Raw genomic sequence first — 16,225 nt, forward strand, 5'->3', positions numbered from 1 at the left:
TTTTTATTAGGCATGTACTCCTAGCAAATGGTTGGTGTGATTTGGGGCTGAGGGATTGCATTGGAAGGAATGGAGAAAAGTGTAAAAAGGGAAAATCTACACAGTTAAGACACTCTTAGGCCACAGTGGCACAGGCCCGTAACCCCTCGGGAGGCCGAAATCAAGAGGATCATCGTAAGGCCAGCTCAGGCAAGATATTAGCGAGACCCCATCTCACCAAGTGAGCAGGGTACCATGGAGTACACTCTCGATCCAAGAAGCTCTAGGGGGACTGAGGCCTTCAGGCTGGCCCAGGTGAAAAAGGAGAAACCACACCTGAAAAAGGAAGCGAAAAGGTCTGAAGGTGTGGCTCAGGTGGTAGAGCACCTGCCTGGCAGGTGCCGGGCCCTGCGTTCAAGCCTCTCAGTACCACAGAATCAGCCTGCATTATGTAGTGTGGTTTTTATGTTTAGATCATTATATCCGTACGTATCTACACCATACCAAATTAAAGAGAGTTAGGACCAAACAAAGGACTGGGGAGACTAAGCCAGGTCCTCTGATATCATTAAAGAAAGCCGATGCCAGGGTGGCCGGCCAGGGACGGCCCCATGGACGTTTCAGGGTGACGAGGGGTGGCAGGATGGGCCCCCTGCTCCTGGAGGAATAATGTTTTCCTCGGGAATGAAAGGCCTCTTTGTGTGGGCCTTAATTGCTGGCCTGCCGTGCCAAGAGAATGAGTGGCAGGCGGGCATGGCAGCTGGGCACAGCCAATGCCAGGCAGTGGAGCACACTCCCTCGGCCAGCCTGAGCCAGCTGGCCTGGGACTGCTGCCCACCTCTGCCCCCAGCTGGGTCCGCCAGGCCTGTGGGCATTGGGGGAGGCCTGGGGGGGCGGGGCTCCGGGAGCCTCAGCCACTGAGTGGCTGGTTCACGGCTTTCTTCCCCTCTTGTCTTACAGACTATCAGCATCAACAAGGCCATTAATGTGCAGGAAGTGGCCGTCAAGGAAAAACATGCCAGAAATATCCTTTGGGAAGGATGTCCCGATCATCCTGGAGCAGAGGCGACCCCCGGGGAGGTCAGGCATGGGGAAGTGAGCCCCACCTGGGTCGAGGTACCCCAGGCAGAGCAGCCTCTGCTGGGTGCTGCAGCTTCTCAGAGTTCTGCCTTCAGAGCTCCCAGGATGGAAGGGACCCTGGGTTGCTGAGCCAGGTTTTGGGGGGGCTGTAAGTGGTTCTGGGGTCAGAAACGCAGGGCCTTGTGTTTGCTTTGCAAGGGCTCTCCTGCTTGCGTCACAGTCCAAGTCCTTCTCTGTTTCCGTTATCTTTTGGATATGGTGTCATGTTTTTGCCTGTGTGAGCCTGGACCCTAATCCTCCTCCTCCCTGTGGCCTCCCTGAGGGCACCACCATACTCTTCTTACTCTGATTGAGATGGAGGCCTTGCCGCCTTTATTTACCAGGCTGGCCTCAAACTGCCATCCTCCCCATCTCTGCCTCCTCAGGAGGTAGAGTTGCAATCATGAGCCACCATGCCTGGCCCCAGTCCTTCAACCCTGCCACAGACCTGCAGAACTCCCAGTCCATGCAGCGTTCTTTTGGGAGACCCTCCTGGCCTTTCGGGGTTCTCAGCTGTGGTTTCAAAACCTCTAGGCTTAGAAATTGGCTTCTGGAGCCACAATGACCACTTCCAGGCAGCTCAGTTGATCTTGAAGGCCAAAGAAGAAAAGGGAAAGACTCAGTCGTAAAGAAGCCAAGTCAAGGGACCACACGAGCCACAGCACCACATCCCTTCTTGTGAGCCATATCTGCTGAAGCCAGAAAATGGACAAAATGCTAGGTGGGGGTGTGGCTCATGTGGTAGAGCATTTGACGAGGCCTGGTGTTCAGTTTAAAAAAAAAAGGAAAAGCCTTACTGGGAGGCTTGAAAGGCCCCGTCCCAGACCACCGCACCGTGTCTGCCATCACGGATCTGTGGCCGTGTAGCAGGTGTAGGCGCAGCTCGCCCCGTCAGCGGGTCCCCTGAGGTCCTTCCTGGAGATACGGTGGGGCTGAGGCCAAGCAAGCCATGGGAAGGCTCCTGCTGGCTGGAGGAAGCTCCTGGGTGCCAGGCTTGTCGGGGCCACTGTGCTCTGTGGCACAAAGCTAGGCAGCTTGGAGCCCTGGAGAGGCTTCCCAGGGCCGGTGGCCCTCAGCGGCCATGCCTGGCACAGTGGGCCACAGTGACCGTGGGCAGCCACTAGGGGGCAGGCTCTGGCTGGAATTAAGGCCTCGCTGTAGAGCAGGGTCACTCAACCCCGAGTCACAAAGTAGGGAGGTGAGTAGTGGCCAAGAGCCGAGAGAGGAATTCTTCTACTGGGCCTGGGCCGTGGGGCTGCATCCCATCCTCCAGGCAGACTCGAGCCTTAGGCTTCAATGGAGACAGAAGGGCCTTACGCCATGGCCCAGCCCACCCGCTCCTCAGCCCTGCTTCTGTGGGTTCCAGGGACGTTGCTGTCTGTGGTCACTGTGGGGGAACAGTCCAGTCCCCAGGAGGTGACTGCCTGCTCCAGGTTGCCACCTCTTCCTCCTCCAAGTCTGGCGCTTACCATTTGAGCCATGGCTCCACTTCTGGCTCTTTGTGGTTAAAGCCAGCCTGCCCAGGCTGGCTTTGAACCACCATCCTCAGATCTTAGCCCCTCAGGTAGCTGTGATTATAGGTATGAGCCCCTGACACCTGGTTTAAGCTGGTTTTTTTGTTTTTGTTTTTGTTTTTTTCCAGTCCCGGGCTTGAGCTCAGGGCCTGAGCACTGTCCTTGGACTTTCTCAAGGCTAGAGCTCTACCACTTGAGCCTCAGCACCACTTTGGCTTTTTTTCTATGTATGTGGTACCGAGGAATTGAACCCGGGTCTTCGTGCATGCTAGGCAAGCACTCTACCAGTAGGCCAGACTCCCGGCCCTCTGCTGGTTATTTTTGAAATGGAGTCTCTTCTCCTGCCTTGGTGCAACCCTGAACCACCACTGGCCTATTTTCTGCTTCACTCCCAGCTTCTTCTGTTGAGGTGGAATCTTGAGGACTTTGCGACCCTGGCTAGCCTTACACCGTGGTCCTTCTCACTTCGGCCTCCCAAGTAGCTGGCCATTCAGATCAGAGCCACTGGCGCCTATGTAGGAGTAGCTAACAGATGTTCTGCCCCAGGAAGGGGCTTCGTCAAGCAGTGGATCCCGACCTGGAATCCCTGGGAGATCCAGGGCCATGGCACACAGAAGCACCTTCATTCATTCATCCGTTCTGCAGGGCTTTAGGTAGAGCTAGGCCCTCGCGTGTGCTAGGGGGTGTGCTAGGGGGGTGCGCTGTCACTGAGCACCATCCTGGCTTTCGTCTTTATATTTAGGATGAGGTCTCATGAAGTGGCAAAGGCTGTCCTCAAACCCATGATTCTGCTGCTTCTGGGGTTTACAGGAATGCTCTACCGTGCCTGGCACAGCCCCTCACTTAGTGTGTAAGAAACCCCTCTGAAAAGCTTGGGCCTGTGTTACTCAAGTGCTGAGGACAAGGCAGTGCCAGCCCTGGCCCAGGTGCCAGAGAGAGGGGGGGGAGGGAGGGAGAGAATGCGTGCATGCATGCCCAGGACCCTCTGTGAGACAAGTCTGTGTCCGGGGGACAGCTCCATGACTCTTCAAAGCAAGGCAGTTCATCCCATCGGCCCCCAGACTGGCAGGATGAGCACTGGGCTCGGGGTGCTGGCAGTGACTGAGCCCGGGAGGCCATGCTGGGCCTGTGTTTTCCCTGACCCCCTCACCCTGCATCCTGGGCACCCACCATGAGAAAGGTGCGCATACCTTCTGGTCCGTGGTCAACCGGCTGCCTCTGTCCAGCAACGCCATGCTGTGCTGGAAGTTCTGCCACGTGTTCCACAAGCTCCTCCGAGATGGCCACCCAAACGTAAGTCCTGGGGCCGGGGCCTGGGTGTTGGGCCTGCCTACCGCCACGCCCCTTCTCCCACTTCTGTGTCGTACTGAGATTGAACTCAGGGTCACGTCCTTGACTACTCAAGTCACACATCCCGGCCCCTTTTCCTTGCGTTGTGTAGAAGGGTGGTGTGCTTTTGCCTGGGTGGACCTCTGACCTTGATCCTCCCACCGGTGCCTCCAGAGCAGCGGGGCTGATATGGGCATACTACTGTGCCCTGGTTTGTTTGGTTTTGTGTGAATACGGGGGCTCGAACTCAGAGCCTAGCTCTGTCTCAGCTTTCTCACTCCAGGATGGCACTCTGTCCCTTGAACCACAGCTCCATTTCTGGCCTTTTGGTGGTCAGTTGGAGATAAGAATATTACAGACATTCCTGTCCAGCCTGGCCTTGCATTGCAATTCCTGAGAGGCTGGAATTACAGGCATGAGCCACTGGTATTAGGCTCCAGATTTTTTTTTTCACGATATTCATTTTTTCACTGAGACTGAATGTTGCTATTTAAAATGGACAGGCTCCAGATCTTTTTATTGCCTTCCCTGGACTTGAACTCAGGGCCTAAGTACTATCCTTGGGCTTTCTCAAAGCTAGAGCCCTACCACTTGAGCCACAGCACCATTTCTGGCTTTTTCTATGTATGTGGTACCAAAGAATCAAACCTGGGGCTTTGTGCATGCTAGGCCAGCACTCTACCACTAGACCAGACTCCCGGTCCTAGACTCCAGATTTTTTATGTGTTTGTTTGCCAGTCCTGAGGATTGAACTCAGGGCCTGGGCACTGACTGTAAGCTTTTTTGAGGCTAGAGCCTTACTGCTTGAGCCCCAGCACCACTTCTGGGTTTTTCTATGTATGTGGGACTGAGGAATCGAACCTGGGTCTTCGTGCATGCTAGGCAAGCACTCCACCACTAGGCCATGCTCCCGGCCCCTAGGTTGTTTTTGAAATGGGATTTTGCTGACTTTTGGCCAGGCCTGACCTTAGATCAGGTCTGCCTGATCTCATTCGCTGGGACTGCAGATGTCGTGTGCAGTTGGGACGACGGGCAGATGCGCTTCTTGGGGTCACCTCCTCAGTCCCCTCTCCAGCAAGATGTCCATCCGCTTGTCTGCTCCCTCACCATTCTGTTCCCTGTCCAGGTCTTGAAGGATTCTCTGAGATACAAGAATGAGTTGAGTGACATGAGCAGGATGTGGGTGAGTGTGGGAATGCTGTAGGGCTGCCTCCCCATCCCCCCAAGCAAGGGCTGAAACATGCAATGAATGCATCCCTTGCAGCTTAAGGTTTCTCTCCTGAGCAGCAGGGCGGGGTGACGGGGTGTGCTGCCACTTGAACCACAGCTCCACTTTGGCATTCTGCTAGTTAAGTGGAGATAAGGGTCTCATGGACTTAACTGCCTGGGCTGGCTTTGAACCTCAGTCCTAAGATCTCAGCCTCCTGAGTGGCTAGGATGCCAGGAGAGAGCCACTAGTGCCTGGAGGTTTTTTCTTTTCTGTTGAGAATAGGAAAGTTTTGGAAGGAAGCCCTGGCTGCAGGGTCTTTCCCTGGACACTATGCTGCCTCTCGTTGTCCATCCCTCTAGGGCCACCTGAGCGAGGGCTACGGGCAGCTGTGCAGCATCTACCTGAAGCTACTGAAGACAAGGATGGAGTTCCACACCAAGGTGAGCACTGGCGGGCCTGGCTGAGCTCATCTGTGCTCCTCACGGGGCCTGGGGTCCATCTCCCCGCTGGAGAGAAGACCACCGCCAGGGTAACTGTGCTCTGGGCCCTGGGGTGTAGCAATCAAGAGTTTCGGTTCATGTACTCTGCACCGATTTTACAAAATAGCCTCCCCCCCCAGTTGTGTGCAGTGCTTGTGAAAACGTTACAGAGGCTGCTGTGAGACATGCCTGTACCCCCAGCCACAGAGGAGACTGTGCATAAAAAGACTGAGTCTAAGACCCACCCTGGGCAAAAGTGACGGGGCTGGGAGTTTGGCCTAGTGGTGGAGTGCTTGCCTAGCGTGCACAAAGACCGGGGTTCGATTCCTTGATATCACATACATAAAAAACACTGTGCTGTGGCTCAAGTGGCAGAGTGCTAGCCTTGAGGAAAAAGCCCAAGGACAGTGCTCAGGCCCTGAATTCAAGTCCAGGACTGGCAAAAAAGGGAAAAAAAAGTGCAAGTGATCTTGGCTGAGACAAGGCTAAAGCACACAAGGGATGGAGGCGTGGCTCTAGAGGTAGACATCTCCCCAGCAAGCAGAGGATCCTGGCTTCAAACACCACTACTGGGGGGAAATTTTGGATTCTAAGGACTGCAGTTGTAAGGTAGTGATAGAGTTTTTCGCCTGGCATGATGCGGGGGAAGGCGGAAGGGAGGGAGAAGGACGGAGAGAGAGGGACGAGGAAGGGAGAAGTGGAGCAGGATTCATTTGATCACGAAAGTCATGGATGGAAGGAAGGATTGATTTGATCATAGAAAGCACTCCTGTAGCTGGGCTGAGTGCTTCCCGCCTATAATCCCAGCACTTGAAGGCCAGAGGATGCAATTGTAAGATCCTGTCTCAAATGTACAATAGGAAAAGGCAACTATTGCCATTTCCCTGATGAGTCTTCACACAGACCTTCATTTAGTCTGTATCTGGCAGTGACCCCAGCTACTCGGAGGCAGAGACAGGAGACTCGGAAACAGAATACAAACCACAGGACTGGGGATACACTCAAGGGGCAGAGCCCTTGCCTGGCATGGGCAAGGCCTGGGTTCCATTCCCAGGATTGCAGAAAGGAGAGGCTAGGAATGTTGCCTGGTGATAGCTTGCTTGTGTGCATGGATCTCTGGATTCAATGCCTCAGCACCACATAGAAAAAGCTGGGAGTGGCATTGTGGCTCAAGTGGTCAAGTGCTAGCTTTGTGTAAAGGAGGCTCTGAGACAGTGCGCAGGCCTGAGTACAGGCCCCTCTGTACCTGCAGATGTCCTTCCTGTGGTGTTGTAGCAGAGGGACACGGGTAAGTGTTGTTTTTGGGGTCACTCTGTGCTGGGCTCCTCATCCTGGAATCACTGGAACCCCGGTCCCTACAGACCCCAGAGGGTAGGACCAGGTGTAAGGAAGTGACCCGTGGGGCCACAAGAGGCTGAGAGCAGGTATGGAGCCTGGTGGTCCCAGCCTCTCAGGAGGCTGAAGCAGGATCAGAGTCAAGGTTCACACTTGGCGTTGACTCATGCCCGCCCAGGAATGTTCCAGTATATGGGCTGCGAGGGAGACCTGGACTCGGGTGGCAGTCGCAGTGGCGGTGGCTCCTACCCTCTCTCACCATCCGCGTGTGAGAGGTCTCGGGCACTGGCTCTGCAGTTCTGTGTATGGGCTGAGTGCCTACAGGAGGCCTGGCGGAGGTGGGGGGCTCACTTCCTTTCTCCCGCTCCTTCCAGAACCCCCGGTTCCCAGGCAACCTTCAGATGAACGACCGGCAGCTGGATGAGGCGGGCGAGAGTGATGTGAACAACTTGTGAGCTGGTGCAGGGAAGGGGGTTCCACACCTGTCACTCCCCACTGACCCCTACAGCCCAGGGCCCCTGGGTCTTCCCCCTCCTCTCCCCTACACGGGGCCCGCCCCCTAGCACTGGTGAGGGATGTCCACCCCTGTGGAGGGCTGAGCATCGGGGTGGGGTGGGCATGAGCCCGCATTTGGCATTAGCCAGAAGCGGGTGCTTCATGTCTGTCATCCTGGCTATTCAGGAGGCTGAGATCTGAGGATCATAGTTTGAGGTCAGCCTGAGAGTTTTCAACAAATCACAAAATCACCGCAAGTGGGGGGCGGGGGGGGGGGCACGTGGCCTAGTGGAAGCCCTGGGTTCAATTATTTGGTACCATATAAAGAAGTCGGAAGTGGTGCTGTGGCTCAAGTGGTAGAGCAGTAGTCTGGAGAAAGCCCAGGCCCTGAGTTCAAGCCCCAGGACTTGCAAAAAGAAAAAAAAAGCCCTAAGTAGCACTGTGATTCAAGTGGTAGAGCACCAGCCTTGTGGGAAAAAGCTCAGGGACAGCGCTTGGCTGGGTGCGAGGCTCAGGTGGCAGTGGTTACACGACATAGTCAGTCCAAGGCCCTGAATTCAGACTCTAGTTCTGCCCTCCCCACCCTAAAAGACCCAGGCTGTGGTATGTGATTAGCGTGCGTGCTCTCTCTGTCTCTCTCTGGTCTTATGCCCAGTTTCCAGCTCACAGTGGAGATGTTCGATTACCTGGAATGTGAACTGAGCCTCTTCCAGACTGGTGAGTCCCCGTCCTGGGCACCAGAGAGCACAGCGAGGGGGCAGATCTGCTGCCTCTGCTGGAAATCCTGCCAAGAGCCCAAGAACATTCTTAGATCTGCGATCACTGAGCAGTCTCGGCTGGTCTCATTCCCTCACAGGCCATGCCACCCCTTCTCCCCAGTGTCTCTACCTCTCGTCTTCCTGCAGTGGGTTCCCCTGTTTTCTAGGGACATTCCTTAGCAAGAGCCTGAATCAGAAAGTGTTCTGCACGACAGGCATTCTCACATAGCTCTGGTAGAAGCTACTGCCGTGGGACTCTGCCTCCCTTACCCCATTACAGCGTCTTCAGTGCCAGGCACTCCTTCATACTCAGCATGGGACATGAGCAAGGGAGTGCCAGAAAGATCTAGAAGCTTAGGTCTAGGCCAGCACCAGATCTAAGCAATTGTGATCCAAGCCAGTGGAGATGGAGACAGAGTTTGGTTTATAGCCCTGCCCTGGGCTGGCCTGGATCTTGGTCCTCCTGCCTCAGCCTCACAGGCAGGCACCACAGGCTGGGCTCTCAGATGCCGTCCAGAGCCATGTGTACTTTCCCACCCTCAGAGTGCTCCTGAGGGCCCTGCTCCTGGGTACGGAAGAGTGCTAAAGTTGGAGAGACCTCGAGGAAGCAGATGGACCCTGCACCACGCCCGCACTGCCACCCAGTGGCCTGTGCTCACCCAGGCAAATCAAAAAGGCGTGTGGAGGGTGGGTGCTACCCACTGTCCCCAGGGATGTCGTCCCACCCCAAGCTGAGAAGCCATTGTGCATCCGGGCGAGCATGGAGGCCCCAAGAGGGGGCATAACTTGTCCATACCACACAGTATGGCCAGTGACTGGCATGTAGAGTTTTCTGGGAAGGCCCTGGGGGAGCAGGCTGCAGAGCCGATGTGTTCTTGTCGGCTCTGGGCCTGAGCAGCGGATGCGGGCAGCCGTCTTGTGATGTGTGTCAAGAAGAGAAGCTGCCTTTTGGAACAGTTTCAGTGGGTTTTACATTTTTTTTTTTTTAATTTTTAGCTACCAGTTTAATCCTGGAGGCTCTGGGCTCCACTCAGGGCCACTCCACATGCAAGGCAGACACATCAGGGGAAGCCATGTCCTGGCCAGCCAGCGCTGCCTCTAGGGACAGTGGGCAGCCTGTCAAGAAGGAAATGAAGGGCCCGGTGGGATGGTGCATATCTGTAATCCCAGCACTCGGGAGGTTGAGGCAGGAAGATCCCCAGTTCAAAGTCAAGTTGGGCTATATAGCAAGACTTCCCATGTCAAGAAACCAGAAAAGGCCAGACAGTGATGGCTGTGCCTATAATGCTAGCTACCCAGGAAGCTGGGATCCAAGGACTGCAGTTCGAAGACAGTCTGGGAAAGAAAATGTATGGAACTCTTCTAATGACCCAGCAAAAAAATTGGAAGTGGAACTGTGACTCAAATGGTAGAGCACCAGGGCCTTGAGCCAGAAAGCTCACAGACAGTGTTCAGGCTCCAAGTTCAAGATCTAGTAGTCCAAAAGAAAAAGGAAGGAGAAGGAAAGCCCTGGCCAGGGGTGAGCTCTCCTGTCGCCAGCCCTGTGTCCAGTTGTGGGGCTGGGATTTGGATAGGGACTGGGGATGGAGGGGTCCCAGGAGCAGAAGATTGTAGGGCAACTTCTTTTCTAGACGTGGGAAAGCAGAGGGAGATAGAGTCTGCTGACCTGGCCATCCTTTGAGACTGTGGGGATGGTCTCGCCTGCACCCCACCCGACCCCGGGCCTCATGGGATTCCCAAGTGGACGGACGGACACCAGGGCTCCTGAGCAGGAGACCGAGTCTCTTGGCCTTCCCCGCCCAGGCTGGATCTACTACGATCCTGTAGATCTCCGCCTCCTGAGGAGCTGAGATGCCAGGTGTGCGTCACCTGTGCCAGGCTGGTTTTAGTTTTTGGAGTGAGGGCTGCACTCGAGGTCTTGTAAGTTAGCTGTGCTCAGGTGAAGGAAGTGGTTCAAAAGTACTCCTTGGTGGGTGGCACCTGCCTCTGCAAGCCCCCACCCCAACTGCCTGGCTCCCCCTCTCACTTGCCAGTGTTCAGTTCCCTGGACATGTCGCGCTCAGTGTCTGTGACGGCAGCCGGGCAGTGCCGCCTGGCGCCCCTCATCCAGGTCATCTTGGACTGCAGCCACCTGTATGACTACACCGTCAAGCTCCTCTTCAAGCTCCACTCCTGTGAGTAGCCGGACCTGCCTGGCCTGCCCAAGCTTTGGGGAGCCCCAAGTCCAGCTTCTGAGGTGCCTAGCATGGCCCCCTCTTCCCCCGCCCATGGCTGGGTGTGCAACTCAGCTGGGAAGCGCTGGCCCAGCATGTGCGAGACTCTCCCCTTCCTCCCAGCCCTATAGCCAATCACTGTTTTGCTTTCATGAATTTAGGAGAGATCTCAAGTGTTTGCTTGGGGCTGGCCTTCCTCAGTTCTCCAGCTCTGCCTCCCCATAGATTAGAGGGGTGCTTCCCTGCCCAGCCCAATACCAAATGAATGTGTCATCCCTTCAAAACCAACACTTCAACGTTCAAAAAATAAGCCCGGTGTGGTGGCATACACCTCTCATCCCCGGGACCCAGCAGCTCAGGGCCAGCCTGGGGGAAGTCAAAGGAAGGAGGAGGAAGACATACACATAACTTTAAAAACGTCCGATGAAGTTTCAGCTGCATCGGGATTCAAAGCTGAGGTTCAGATGTCCAGAGTCTGGAGGGCGAGGGGTCTGGAGACAGCAGCTCTGTCCCCAGGAGTGGGGACCCAGAGGTGGCTCGAGACCAAGACCCACACCCCAGAGTGTACCCCACCCAAGACAGCACCCATGCTGCCACATTTGGGCCACCACGGTGTCCCCTGTCTCTAACTGCTTCCAGTTCCCCGCAGGTCTCCCCGCTGACACCCTGCAGGGCCACCGAGACCGCTTCCTGGAGCAGTTCACAAAGTAAGCGATGCCCAAACAAGACCACGTGCTTTGAAATCCTTGCCAGGTAGAATTGTTCGCATAGAGCCGGGCGTTGTGGCACACCCCTGTAATCTCAGCACTTAGCAGCTGTAGGCCACTCTGGACCGTGCAGTGAAACTGTCTCAAGGTAGCTGTTGCTGGGCCCTGTGGCTTCAGCCTAGCCACTGGGGAAGTGAAGAGCAGGGGAGGGAGTTCGAGGCTGACCCAGGTAGGAAAATGTTGGTGAGATTCTATCTCAGACTGTGACTGCGTGTGGTGGCAGACACCTGCCGTCCCAGCCCCGGGGGAGGCTCGGTGGCCAGGCATAGGGGTGCCCACCTGTCACCCCCACAGTGCCAAGAAGCACAGGTGGGAAGAGCTCACCTCCACAGTGACCAGCGGTTCAGGGCCTGCTCTGTGAGGACAAAGTCCTGAGTTCAATTCCCAGTGCCCCTCAGAGCAGAGGAAAAGCAAGCACGCGCGGCCCAGGGCTCACGCTGCCGGAGATGACGGTGTCGTGGCCCGCGCCCTGGCTTCTGTGCCCTCCCACTGCAAGCCCTGCTCGGTCCACGTTCCGCTCCTCAGCCCCTGCCACCCTCTGGGATCTTCAGACTCCCAACCTCCATCCTGCCCCGCTTCCTGCCTGCACACCACCCAGCACACTCCGCAGCTCGTGCCCCCGCAGGGCCTGCGTGTCGCTCTCCTGGCTGGTCTGCCTGCCTGGCCAACATCTGATCCCCTCTTCCATGCCCGTGCCTGGCTTCCCCAGCTCCACTCCACCATCTCAGTGCTTGGTGTGCACTTGAGTTCTGTGTGTGTGCGTGTGCTGGTCCCGGGGATTAAACTCGGGGACTGGGTGTTGACCCTGACCTTCTTTGTGTGAGGCTAGTGCTTTTCCACTTGAGCTACTTGCCCACTTGTGGCTTTTCGGTGGTTCACTGCAGCCAAGAGTCATGGACTTTCCTGCCTAGGCATTTTGAAGCCTCCAGTAACTAGGGTTACAGGCATGAACCCCCAGCACCCGGCTTCTGCTTTTTTTATTTTTTGAGCCAGTCATACGTCTTGAACTCAGGGCCTCAAGCTCTTGTTTAGCTTTTTCACTCATGGCTGGGTGTTTTACCCCTTGAGACATACCAGCCTGGCGTTTTGCTGTTTATTTTGAGAATAAGAGACTCAGTCTTTCCTATCCAGGCTGGTTTCAACTGACTTTGAATCACAGTCCCCACCTCGGCCTCCTGAGCGGTGAGGATTCCAGGGTGGGCCTCTGCGCCGGCTTCCTGTTCATGTCTTTGTCCTTGACCAGGGCTCCTGGGCTGGAGTTTGTTGCTTTCCCATGGTCAGAGGGCAGCAGGCCTGAAATCATTTCTGGTCCCCTGGTTCTTGTGCAGAGCCTTTGTAAATATTCTGTAATGAATGGCTTATTAAAGCCGGGGAGACAGGCCCTGGGGCTCATTTCCTGGAATGGTAAATTCCAGTAGCTTGTGAAAGCAGTAGCCTGTTCACGTTGGCACAAGCCCAGCAACCAGCCTCCTTCCGCTTCCCCTTGGCTAAGGAGAACATCTCCCGGGGAAGATACTGTGCCTTTGCCTCCCCGGTGCCTTGCTGTACTTTAATTCAAGGAAAGCAGCGGTGCAGTGTGGCGGCGCCCGGGCCTGGGGCCTGCCAGGCTGTCCTGAGTCCCCAGACTCAGACTCCTCGGGGCTGAGCTGGAGAAAGTTCTGTCCCGCTTGAGATCTGTGATCCTGTCACACTTCAGAGTATCTCATTCTGAGTGCTCTTGTGATTCTAGGTTTTCAGTGGTTTGATTCAAAATAAAGAAGGGGCCAGGCTCAGTGGTTTATGTCTGCCATCCTAGCTACTCAGAGGCTGAGATCGGAGGACCACAGTTCAAAGCCAGCCTGGGCAGGAAAATCTGTGAGACTCTTATCCCCACTTAACCACCCCCAAAAAAAGTAAGCTGTGATTCACACGGTCGATCACTAGCCCTGCGCACAGAAGCTTAGGGACAGCTCCCAGCTTCCAGGTTCAAGCCCCAGGACTAGCAGCAAAGCAAGAGAAGATGGAACATTCCCACCACTGAGCTACTCAACCTAGGCCCCCCCCCCACTTTGTTTTTGTGCTGGTCAGGGCCCGTGTAATGCTGATTCAGTCTCTTTTTTTGGTTTGAACTCAAAACTATACTTCCTACCGTTTGATCCATGCTTCCAGTCCTGGTTTTTTGTTGGTTGTTTGTGTTAGGGTCTTATTTCCCGCACAGTATGTATCTGGACTGCTGGCTTCCTGTTTTCGGCTTGGTGTCATTGTGCTGGGATTACAGGAGTGCATCGCCACCCCTGTGGAGTTAGGAGTTTCCCGGGATTCTGTGCCCCTGTTAGCCTGGAGACGTGATCCTCCCCGTCTCAGCCTCCCACATGCTTGGGGGGACAGATGACAATGCATTGTGCCAGTTATGGGTTCAGAAGGCAGAGGGTGTCTCCAAACTTCTGCCTGGGCTAGCCTCCGACCACGGTCCTCCCGACCTCAGCCTCCTCAGCAGCTGGGATGGCAGGTGTGAGCCGCCGCTCGCCTTCCTATCAGCGTTGCCATTGGTGTGAATCGTGTCCTTCTTACAGTTGAAGGGGTCCCCCAGCAGGGCACAGGGTGGGGTGGGACAGCCAGGGGCCCCCACCCCGCAGCCGTCCCCAGCCCCCGGCCTCTGCTCCTCAGGTTGAGGGATCTGTTTCACCGCTCCAGCAATCTGCAGTACTTCAAGCGGCTCATTCAGATCCCGCAGCTGCCCGAGGTAAGCACTCCTGGCCACGCCCCACGTGGGGCCAGAGCTGGGGGGCCCTGCAGACAGGCTGGCGAGGCAGGCGGAACCATGTCTTCTCCTCAGAACCCCCCAAACTTCCTGCGAGCCTCGGCCTTGTCAGAGCACATCAGCCCCGTGGTCGTGATCCCCGCCGAGGCCTCGTCCCCCGACACCGCGCCTGCGCTGGACACGGACGCCGCCCGGCAGGTGCGGGCCCGGTGGGGGGGGGGGAGGCCCTGGCGGGCACTCCGGCTCCGGTCAGCTCCTGCCTCGGGGAGAGGCAGCCCTGGGCTGTGGACTCGGGGCCTTTGCCCCTTGAGCCACCCTCAGCCCTGTTTTGCTTGGGTTCGTTTGACCAGGTAAGGTCTTGTGTTTGTGTTGTTGGCTTTTTTTGCTGGGCAAATCTCAGACCCATGTTTTCTTGCTGTTCTTGCTCACAGCTAGGATCACCAGTGTGGACGACACGACACACTTGTTTGTTTTGGGATGAGGTCTCACTGCCTTGAATAGGCGGCTTCTGGATGCCTGGGCTGTGTCATTCTGGGACCCAGCTGAGTGGCTGAGACTTCTCTCAGCAGAAACCTGAGGGGGGGAGGCGGGGAGGGAGACACTGAACCAGATCAGAGATGGGGAAACTTGTGTTTGGTTTAGCATCTGAACTCATGGCCTCTTACTTATGAGACAGGTATTCTGCCACTTGAGCCACATACCCCATCCTTTTTGCTTTCGCTCTTTTTCTAGTAGAGTCTCAGTTTTGTCCAGGCAGGCCTGGACTGTGATTCTCCTATGTATCCTTCCTCTTATCTGTGGTCACAGACACACGCCACCACACTCAGCTTTTTTTTTTTTTTTCTTGGTTGGTTTTGATGGGGTTTTGAAACCATTTTGCTTGGACTAGCCTTGAACCGCAGTCCTTCCAGTTCCCAATTCCCAAGGAGCCAGGATTTCAGGGGTGAGCTACCTCACCCAGCAAGGGGAACTCGTTCATGTCACAGATGTCTCTGTGTGACTCGTTCTCCCGTGGGGCCCTGCAGACCTTGTTTGACGACAAGTTCGACGGCATCTTTGGCAGCTCCCTGAGCAACGATCCCTTCAACTTCGACAGTCAGAACGGTGTGAACAAGGATGGGAAGTGAGTGCAAGGCCCAGTTTCTCATCCCACACCCCTTGTACCCAGTCCTCCTGGTCCCTCGGGTGGGTCAAAGCCCCTCCCGTGGGCATCAGCATTTGCAGATGTGCAGCCTTGTGAAATGGCAGCTGGTATGGACATGCCACCCCCTGCTCAAGTCTCCACCATCTCCACAAGTGCTGGCAGCTGGGCCACGTGGCGGCACCGTATCGTTTCGGGCTAACAATGGGGGGTGCTGGGCACCAGTGGCTCGGGAGTCAGATCTGAGGATGGTGGATTCCCCAGCGGGAAAGGCCCTGGGACTCTTTATCTCCACTCAACTTCAAAAAGTAAAAGCCCCAAAGTATGGCGGTGGCTCTAGTGGAAAAGCACTAGCCTTGGGTGAAAAACCTCAGGGACAGTGCTCAGGCCCTGAGTTCAGGTCCCAGGAGCAGCACAAAAAGAAAGACCAAAGGGAAGCCTGGGACTGCTCACATTCCCAGCGGGTTTCTCGGTGTTGTTCACGCACAGTTGGTTGACTTCATGGGTTTGAATGTGCTGATGGGAAGGGCTCGTGTGATTTGGTGTCAAAGCATTGTTCCCCCCAAAAACACTGGCTTTGAGCTGGGGTCCTCACACCCGCTGGGCAGGCACCGGCTGCCCCTCCAGCCTTCCACCTCTGCCCCCCTCCACCCGCACACGCAGGACGCCCACAGTGGGTGTTGACCACGCTCCTCTTCTCCCCAGGGACCACTTGATCGAGCAGCTGTACAGGGAGATCCGTGGGCTCTCGGCGCAGCTGGAGAAGATCAAGGCAGAGGTGCGCTCGACGGCCGAGGTGCCCTTGTGCCTCCTGGTCAGCTTGGGGTGCTGACTGGTGGACCACAGCCCGGGAGGGTTAACAAAGCTGAGGAGCCCGCACTCGCCTCCCGTCCACGGCGCAGGCTTCAGGACGCGCGCAGCCTCCCCTCCGTGAGCCGTAGCTTGGCCCTGGCCAGGAGCTATGTTAAGGAAGATCCCCAGGAAGAATTGGGCTTGGGGTCAGAGCAGTGCTTCACCCTGTAATCCCAGCCCCCTGAGGCAGAGATCAGGAGGGTCTCTGTTGGAGGCCAGCCTAGGAGAAGTCAGCAAGACCCCAGCCCAGCCCACAAGGCCGACCTGACGGCACCGGCCTGGGACCCCAGCTCC

The 16,225-nt window shown here is 56.1% G+C and overlaps 1 protein-coding gene across 1 annotated transcript in view; it reads left to right on the forward strand.

The window, feature by feature from the left end:
- The window catches only part of Hip1 (huntingtin interacting protein 1), a 73,368-nt gene that overhangs the window by 41,588 nt on the left and 15,555 nt on the right, over window positions 1–16,225 (forward strand). The window contains exons 2-13 of the mRNA XM_090324175.1: window positions 940–1,003; window positions 3,763–3,905; window positions 5,068–5,124; window positions 5,511–5,591; window positions 7,340–7,416; window positions 8,116–8,177; window positions 10,252–10,392; window positions 11,081–11,138; window positions 13,845–13,920; window positions 14,014–14,136; window positions 14,964–15,061; window positions 15,785–15,857. Coding sequence (XP_090180301.1) covers window positions 940–1,003; window positions 3,763–3,905; window positions 5,068–5,124; window positions 5,511–5,591; window positions 7,340–7,416; window positions 8,116–8,177; window positions 10,252–10,392; window positions 11,081–11,138; window positions 13,845–13,920; window positions 14,014–14,136; window positions 14,964–15,061; window positions 15,785–15,857 — 1,053 coding nt within the window. The remainder of the gene's footprint in view (window positions 1–939; window positions 1,004–3,762; window positions 3,906–5,067; window positions 5,125–5,510; window positions 5,592–7,339; window positions 7,417–8,115; window positions 8,178–10,251; window positions 10,393–11,080; window positions 11,139–13,844; window positions 13,921–14,013; window positions 14,137–14,963; window positions 15,062–15,784; window positions 15,858–16,225) is intronic.

The sequence above is a fragment of the Megascapheus bottae genome, chromosome 34, assembly GCF_031878675.1.
Source record: "Megascapheus bottae isolate mThoBot1 chromosome 34, mThoBot2.hap1, whole genome shotgun sequence".
In the NCBI taxonomy this organism is placed as follows: domain Eukaryota; kingdom Metazoa; phylum Chordata; class Mammalia; order Rodentia; family Geomyidae; genus Megascapheus; species Megascapheus bottae.